The sequence below is a fragment of the Rhagoletis zephyria genome, unplaced genomic scaffold (genome assembly GCF_001687245.7).
Source record: "Rhagoletis zephyria isolate East Lansing unplaced genomic scaffold, Rhagoletis_zephyria_1.1 Rzeph_scaffold_06019, whole genome shotgun sequence".
In the NCBI taxonomy this organism is placed as follows: domain Eukaryota; kingdom Metazoa; phylum Arthropoda; class Insecta; order Diptera; family Tephritidae; genus Rhagoletis; species Rhagoletis zephyria.
In genome coordinates, this window is record NW_016163102.1 from 29349 (window position 1) to 38445 (window position 9097).

General features: G+C 39.9%; 2 protein-coding genes across 2 annotated transcripts in view; one reads left to right on the forward strand and one right to left on the reverse strand.

Annotated features, from left to right (window-relative positions):
- LOC108372779 (E3 ubiquitin-protein ligase mind-bomb-like) overlaps positions 1-5491 on the forward strand; it is a 6573-nt gene extending 1082 nt beyond the window's left edge. The window contains 10 exon segments of the mRNA XM_017628548.1: positions 539-1107; positions 1157-1377; positions 1380-1573; positions 2470-2544; positions 2546-2578; positions 2653-2796; positions 2858-4396; positions 4466-4735; positions 4809-5093; positions 5182-5491. Coding sequence (XP_017484037.1) covers positions 539-1107; positions 1157-1377; positions 1380-1573; positions 2470-2544; positions 2546-2578; positions 2653-2796; positions 2858-4396; positions 4466-4735; positions 4809-5093; positions 5182-5322 — 3471 coding nt within the window. The 3' untranslated portion in view covers positions 5323-5491.
- Positions 5492-6266: 775 nt separating this feature from the next.
- On the reverse strand, positions 6267-9091 carry LOC108372778 (trafficking protein particle complex subunit 12). The gene is made up of 6 exons (XM_017628547.1): positions 8485-9091; positions 8157-8428; positions 7751-8089; positions 7443-7688; positions 7211-7386; positions 6267-7146 (listed from the first exon to the last, which is right to left on the reverse strand). The coding sequence occupies exons 1-6, from the start codon at positions 8594-8596 to the stop codon at positions 6765-6767; spliced, it is 1527 nt and encodes a 508-aa protein (XP_017484036.1). The 5' UTR covers positions 8597-9091; the 3' UTR covers positions 6267-6764.
- Positions 9092-9097: the final 6 nt, after the last annotated feature.

The window sequence follows — 9097 nt, forward strand, 5'->3', positions numbered from 1 at the left end:
TTTTTTTATTGTATATATACACACTTTTAGATCTCAGACATTTATTAAATAATCGCTGCTATTGTAATGCCGCATCATACGAAACATAACGAAAGAACCCATCTCCACCATCAGGCAGAAAAGCATTTATAGCTTACATCGGCAACGCTTGAATTATCTCTCTATATAAGCGTGCTCGCTGATAACTCAATGATTATTGTTGGTGTTAATTTGTATTCCCACTTTCATTCCAATTTTTGCAATCGTGCAACGCTAAGTGCTTCTCAGTTGACTTTGGATTTAACGAGATGCGCAACGTCGCGATTTTTCGCTTCAAACCTAATTTTAACCTAGAATTCTAAAAGTTCACGAAAAATCCGGTTGTGCTTTTTTTACACCTAGTGCAATGCGTAAATACAATTACCGTGTCATCATATCTGTAGGTTAAAGTCATATACATACATACTTACGTACAAACATTTGTATATGATTTATTTATACACCCAAGTGATATACTTTCTTGATTATCACTTTCTGTTTTTCTGCTGTATCTCTTCAGGATGGTGGCGAGGGTCACGTCGGCACCGTACGAAACTTTGAATCTTCCGAGGAGGTTGTTGTCGTTTGGGATAATGGCACTGCCGCCAATTATCGCTGTGCCGGTGCCTATGATTTACGTATACTGGACAGCGCACCGACTGGAATCAAACACGATGGCACAATGTGTGATACATGCCGGCAGCAACCAATTTTTGGCATACGCTGGAAGTGCGCCGAATGTATTAACTACGATCTTTGCTCGATATGCTATCATGGCGATAAGCATCACTTGCGTCACCGGTTCTATCGCATTGCCACACCAGGTGGAGAACGCATTATGTTGGAGCCACGGCGTAAATCGAAGAAGGTAGCGGTACGCGGCATATTTCCGGGTGCGCGTGTAGTGCGTGGTGTCGACTGGCAGTGGGAGGATCAGGATGGTGGCGTCGGACGTCGCGGCAAAGTGAATGAGATACAGGATTGGTCTTCGGCGTCACCCCGTTCTGCGGCCTATGTTGTGTGGGATAATGGAGCAAAGAATTTGTATCGCGTGGGTTTCGAAGGCATGGCTGATTTAAAGGTAGTTATGCATTTGAATTGTTAAAGAGTTTGTGAATTGGTAGCGTTCTTTTTTTAGGTTGTAAATCGATGCTAAAGGCAATACGGTGTATCGCGACCACTTGCCATTGCTAGGCGAAAATGGACCCGGTAAGGGACCTCATGGTTTTCAGATTGGCGATAAAGTTACTGTTGATTTGGATTTGGAAATTGTACAGTCGCTACAACATGGTCACGGCGGGTGGACAGATGGCATGTTTGAATGCCTCAACAATCCAGGCATAGTGGTGGGAATCGATGAGGACATGATATTGTGGTTGCTTATAATTCGGGCAATCGTTGGACTTTCAATCCGGCGGTATTGACTAAAGTATCATCGCCAACAACTGCACCACCAGAATTTCAAGTCGGTGATATTGTTAAGATATGCTCCGATGTGGAGAGTATTAAAATGCTGCAACGCGGACATGGTGAATGGGCAGATGCAATGCAATTGGTGAGTTTTTTTTTAAGCTTGGCTTAAATTCAATGTAATCAGGCAGGTTCTGCAATTCACTCTCCGAGTGAATTTAAACCCCTGCCATTTTGATTTCGAAGCGTATTTCTTACAAATTCACCTCGCTGAATATTTTTTATGTTAAAACTTTACTCTGATATGGATAAGTGGATAAACTCGTGATTGCGATATCGATAAAAATATACATTCAATGAATATAAATTTATCGATAATAAAATAAAAAAATGAGACTAATACGGTGAAACATATTGATAAATGAAGCAATGATGATCTCGATAAGTATATCGCTGAACATATTCCTTGATGCAATAATTATAACAATAAATTCTTGATAAAAGTATATAAAAATATTTGAGGTCCTTCGATATCGATAAAAAACGATTAACATACATATCTAGCGATAATAACTGATCGATAATGCTTCTGCTGCCAATAAATATATCGATAATACATACATATGCCGATGAACAGGATTCATAAAAGTATCCAAAACGTCCGATCTCAATAAGGTTCGTTTTTGAAACATTTGCTGAGATAGCGCGATCTTGAATCAAATTCTGACATAGGGCGTTCTTGAATAAATTTCTGAAATAGGGCGTTTTCCAATTTGCCAGATCGGACGTTTTCGCGTTCCCTCGACAGCGGTACGTCCGGAACAAGTACACTCAAGGCCTCACTCCAGCGTTGATTCTGTAAGATCCACAAAAAGATATGTATATTCCCGATTTGATTTTTGTGTTGTGCTTTTTTAAGAGGCGTTGCGTTATGTATGCATGTATGACTAAATGTACTTTTATTCTCAAACATACATAAAACGGCCACCTGTTGATTTTTTCACCTTCCTTATAGTGGTAACTTTTTATCTATTTTTATAGACTCTTGGCAAGTTGGGTCGCGTACAGCAAGTTTATCACGACAACGATTTGAAGGTCGAGGTAGGTAACACCTCTCTGGACTTATAATCCGCTGGCAGTCACTAAAGTGGTAAGTATAGTATGGAATTACGATAGCCTTTTCCACAAAAAAAAAATTAACTCATAACTTCGTATATTTTCCAGGCTTCTGCCTCTGCTGATGGCAGCTGCGTGCCGGTCATTTCAAGTGGGGAGCGTTTGTCTGCTATTTTAAAGAAACTTTTTGAACCAAATGTATCGGGTGATGCTACCGAGGAGTTCGTCAAAGCAGCAGCTAATGGCTATGCTGTGAGTTTATTTTTCGTTCCTATAAATATTTTTTAATCTAAATATATTTTCCTTTCATCAGGCCCGCTGCGAAGAGTATCTTTCAGGCGCTGTACAGCCAGCTACTTCAGCCGCTGCTGGTGGTGGCACAGCTACCGCCGGTGGTGTTGCTACCGGTGCGCCAGTTACCGTACCGGATGTAAATGGCGTATTCGCCGGCCACACTGCTCTGCAGGCAGCCAGTCAAAATGGACACACCGATGTCATACAAGTGTTGTTACGTCACAATGTAGATGTCGAAATCGAAGATAAAGATGGTGATCGTGCTGTGCACCATGCTGCTTTTGGTGATGAACCTGCCGTTATTGAAATACTCTCTAAGGCAGGCGCTGATTTAAATGCTCGTAATAAGCGGCGGCAGACGGCACTTCACATCGCCGTCAATAAAGGCCACTTAAATGTGGTGAAAACCTTACTGTCGCTGGGTTGTCATCCCAGCTTGCAGGACTCGGAGGGCGACACGCCACTGCATGATGCTATTTCGAAAGAGCATGATGAGATGCTTTCCCTGTTGCTGGACTATGGAGCCGACATTACGCTGACCAACAACAATGGCTTCAATGCTCTGCATCATGCTGCGCTCAAGGGCAATCCGAGCGCGATGAAAATACTACTTACCAAAACCAATCGTCCTTGGATTGTGGAGGAGAAAAAGGATGATGGCTATACCGCCTTGCATTTGGCGGCGCTGAATAATCACGTCGAAATTGCTGAGCTGCTCGTACACATGGGCAAGGCCAACATGGATCGGCAGAATGTGAATCTTCAGACGGCTCTCCACTTGGCAGTTGAACGTCAGCATGTGCAAATTGTTAAGCTGCTCGTGCAGGAAGGCGCTAATTTAAACATTCCCGACAAGGATGGCGATACGCCATTGCATGAAGCATTGCGCCACCACACGCTCTCGCAGCTGAAGCAGTTGCAGGATGTGGAAGGCTTTGGCAAACTTTTAATGGGATTGCGTAATCCGAACAATAAAAAGGCTTCAGCTTCTATTGCTTGCTTCCTAGCGGCAAATGGTGCTGATTTGACATTGAAAAATCGCAAGCTACAAACACCACTTGACTTGTGTCCCGATCCGAACCTATGCAAAACTCTCGTAAAGTGTTACAATGAACGGAAGACCGATGACTCGGAATTGCCAGGCAATGTAGCCGGCACTAGCTTGAACGCACGTGCACGCGCGCTCGCTACACCAGTTGGTGCGGGTGCCGGTGTAGGCGTAAACAGTGGTGGGGCTTTAAATACCTTGCCAGTGGTCGCTGGTGCTGGTGGTAGTGTAGGTGTAGCTACCATTTCCGGTGGTATGCATCACTCGACATCGACTAATCTACCACTAAGTACAGTGATGAAGGGTGGAAGTGGGCCCGCTGGGATGGCTGGCGTTGGTGGAGATGTGCGCAATAGTAATGCAAGTGGTGGCGGAGGCGCCGGAGGCGGTTTGAATAGCCTGACTAAAGACCTATCGCAATCGCTGCATGTTGCCAATGATGCTGTGAAACACTCTACCTTGGAGGAGTGCCTTGTATGCTCGGATGCCAAGCGCGATACGGTATTTAAGGTAATGATATAATGCTTAAACTTAAATATATGAAACTTAATTCTTGAAATCTCTACTTTTTACATACAGCCATGCGGTCACGTTTGCTGCTGTGACACTTGTGCACCACGCGTCAAGAAGTGTCTTATTTGCCGGGAAACAGTCTCATCGCGCGAGAAAATCGACGAGTGTTTGGTTTGCTCGGATCGACGTGCTTCCATATTCTTCCGCCCTTGTGGTCATATGGTGGCTTGCGAAAATTGCTCTGGACTAATGAAAAAGTGTGTGCTGTGTCGCACACAAATTGAAGAAATTTTGCCGTTTTCTTTGTGCTGCGGTGGCGCTGGAATTGCTGAAAAGGTAAAATTTGCAATTCAGTTATTTTTTTTTTTTGCATAAAAAAAATCGCGCAACTGCTTTTTCTTTCCTGCAGGTTCATGGCGTTGGCCACTGCTTTACCGACGATAAGTCTAAGGAAGTGCATTGTGTCAATACTTCTGGACATGGTGTAGCTATGAATAATACTATGCCTGGAGCTATGAGTACACCCATAGCTAGCGCAAATCAGTTGAATAGCCAGAATAATATTTTGGCTAACAATGCTGCAGCGGCTGCAACAGCTGCTTCCAGCGTTTTATTAGCACCATCCAATGTGAATAACTTTCAAATGGACGACGTGCAGAAACTTAAGCAGCAGTTACAAGATATTAAGGAGCAGGTGAGTTTTGTCTTGAGAGGGTTTTTACTTTAGCATGCACTAACACTTACAAAAATTCGAAACTCATAATTAATATCTCTATTCTCAGACAATGTGCCCCGTTTGTTTTGATCGCATCAAGAATATGGTATTCCTTTGTGGTCATGGTACTTGCCAAATGTGTGGCGATCAAATTGATGGCTGTCCGATCTGTCGCAAAACTGTGGAGAAACGTATTCTGTTGTTTTAAAAACCAAGCGCCACAGCTATTATCAAATATGTATATCAACATTGCAATCACCATTCGAAATTACTATCCATATCTACTTAGCGACTATTACTGTAACCCTAGCGCTTTTATTATCAACAATTATCTCAAATGCAACTGTATATTTCAAACTTGTGTACTATCGCCGACTAATAATATATAAAATTTATAATCCTTGTGAAATTCACTCAAAATTAGCTTATATTCCATATTCATTCAACACATGCATGCATCCATATATTCACTGCATTCCCTATTAGTCGTAAATAATTATTTTATACAGCAAAAAAATGCTTGAAGCACAGCACACTGGCAGAAGTATACATATTCCAGTAATTCGCAATTTTTGTGTATCTTTTGCTTGCTAAACACTTATCTATTTAGTTGCTCTCATTTATTAAAATTTGAAAAATATTCGTATGCCTTAAATGTATCTACATGCATGCAAAATGTTTGTTGTATTAATTAAATCATTCCTTTATTTTGAGTTTTTAGTATCTAAGCACAGATTTCAAATTGCAATGAATTGAGTTTTTCATAAACGATAAAATTTTAATTGATTATTTGATATATACATACATTTTTACTGACGTAGTTAATAAATAGAGTGCAAAGTATAATTTAAAAAATTGTCATTATTGCCCAATCCACAAGATGGGGGATCCGACAAAGTGCCTAATACCGCGGGATCAGCCTCCTGAACATCGACTATAATACAGATGCCTAAAACGACGTTGAGCAACAGCATCATCACCGACGGAGTTGGGAAAGACTTTTCCAAGCATTTGGTACCAGAACTTTGACAGCCGTGCTTGATCTAACTTTAGATTTTCGGAATGCATAATTTTAGGCGGCCTGTTTCGCTATGGTGTCACCTGATACTGAACAATATTTACCCGTTTACTTTGAATTATTTGTTTTAAAAGTATTATAAAAGATAGGATGTTGAAAGATTTAAGACCGAGCTTCTTTGGAAATACATATGCGAACCTCCATATCGTAGAATGTCAAAACTGATGGGGAAAAGCTGCTGAAGTAATGGTTTTTAGCCCTAAATAAATCTGAATCGTTCCGGAAACATATATGCGACTGTAACGAGCGCACCAATTGCCAAAATGAAATTTATTTTAAACAAAATACGGCGTTAAATCACTATTGCATATTAAATAAAAACAAGTCTTCTACATTACCATAGTAAATACATATATATTTTGTCTTAATTTATTACATACATATAACTGAAATACACAATATGTACATGCTTAACTCAATCGTTTAATGGAGGGACAGTTTTTTTAACTGAAAGCAAACACTTAAAGCGAAACAAATACTTTTTTATGTCCAACTTATTTTCTTTTACATGCGTAATGCAACTTCTTCTGGATTTATAAAAATATTTTAACTTCATTATCAAATGCATCATATCAATTTGTCGATTGCAACTTCAAACAAACTTCTAAGCTAATATTCAAATCTGGTTTATATTTATTTATAAGTCGCAACAAATTCAACTTCCTGTGTTTTGAGTTATTTGATTCCAATTCATAAAGCGTAGATAAGTTTACTAATAAACTTTCGTTGAGTGAATTTTGTGGATTTAAATTAATGGCATGTTCGAATAGTTTTATAGCATCCTTTAATTTTCCCTCGTAGAGCAAACAGACGCCCATGTTGTTAAGTATCATTGTATTGCCGGATTCTAAATGCAATGCTTTCTGAAAAATGGCATATGCGCCACGAAAGTCATTTTCGGCCACAGTTATTAGACCTTTATCCACCAAGTCACGCAGGTCAGGCGTGGAATTGCTGTAAATGTACCAAAGAATTTATGTAATTTTTTTACTTTTTCAGTATGAAAAATTTCACACACATTTCACGCATCCGACGTGCTTCTGCAAATTTCTGCTCTGCACCAAAAATGTCACCAATCTGTAAATAAATGCGTCCCCAAGCAGAATACAGTGCACGCCGTTCTTCCTTGCTCAAATCAGCGCTTTCCAGTATCATGCCGCGTATAATGTCATCAATCAAATTGAACTTCTTCATCTATTTAATAAAGGACGAGTTAATATAATTTACATATCAATTAAACGTTTACTCACTATTAACGCACAATTGACTATGGAATGTAGTACGCGTATTTCACGTCGCCACCAAAATTGCTCTGCATCTTTCGGTTCACGTCCAGCGAAATACTTTTTAATTTCATTACTTATCACATAAAGCTCTGACAGTCGATCTAAGCCTAAATGTGGGTTTCCCATATAAATGGGCAATTCAGCAAGTAGTAAGCGAAAGGAGAAGCAAGCAATTGAGCCTGTTTTTCCATTATACATTTCTGGATAGAACTAGTAAAACAGGAAATTAAGTAGTAATAAAATTTCAATTAAGGTCAAAGAATATGTACTACCTCATAGTACACATCTGGTCGATTAAGTTGATCGAATGGTTCTGCTTCTGCCTGCAGCAGCTCAAATTCACCCAATTTCGCCAAAAGCGCTAGACGTGTGAACCACAATTGCAGTGAGTGCGGCGAATGTTTGGCCGGTTGGCCGGCACGACCATACCCCTGGCCATAGATAGTCAATAAACGTCCAGTGAGATTGACTGCCGAGCGATAGCAACCAGCGCTGATCAATGTACGCAAACCACGTTCATCTTGTGTGACATTGTCCACACCTAGAATTTTGCGTTGTGCCAATTCGGCTTCACCTAAATGCTTATGTACAGCCTCGCCAATAAGATCAGACTATTCGGGGAAGAAAGTTAAAAATGGAAATTTGTACCAAAATAAAAACCCCGCGTTAAATGCTTACCAAATCAGTTGGTGTTTGTATGCCCGGTGTGGTGAGCAATGGAGGGCGTGTACCAACAGAGTCGCTAGATGCAGGCTCCCAGAAATTACGCACATAGTCGGGTACTTTAAGATCATCTTCACCGTCTGCAGGATTTTCTATATATTCGGGTGCTTTAAAGGCACCACTAAAGGTATTTGCAGTTAGATTACTGGGTGCCGGCTGAGGGGGTTTCTGATTTGAGCGTGGTGTTGGCACGGGTGCTGAGTTGGGGACGGTGGGCAGAGAAGGATCTATTTGTTTTGAATATTTAAAAAATTGTTTATAAAATAAAATTTTCACACTTTACCATTTCCCTTGCTGGTAGATTTGTTTGCTAGTTCATCGAAAAAGCTGGGCGGATCATCAGCAAAGTATTGACTTAAACTTGGATTTCCCCTTGACGATCCCTTTGAATCCATTTCTTCAAAAGTTTAATTAAATCCCAAAATGTATATAATTTATACAAAATAAACAATACTCCAGTAAAAATTGCGTTCTTCTATTTGCCATGAAAACAAATTTTTCAGCTGATAATCAGCTGACACAAATGTATCTTCTTTTTGCGCTGCTATTCACGATAAGAAACACAATCGCAGGACTTAATTAGGACCGGAGGATTGCTGCATGGATTTCTTCAGCTTATTATTTTAATACGACCGCACTTCTTTGCTGTTTTTATAATTTTACAACGATAGATTTGCTTTTTGACTTCCTATTAATTAAAAAAATAACCTAATAAAAACTAAAAATTTTGAATTGCAGTTGTTGTTACACCTTAATGAGCCTTGGGCAAATAAACAGCTGTTCGACCATTTGGATTGTAAATTCTAATAAATTTTTGATTTGGGGCTTTTATATCAGTTTAGTTATTAGAAATATGAAGATTTAATTTCGTTTTTAGCTAAGTGGAACATGTCAAA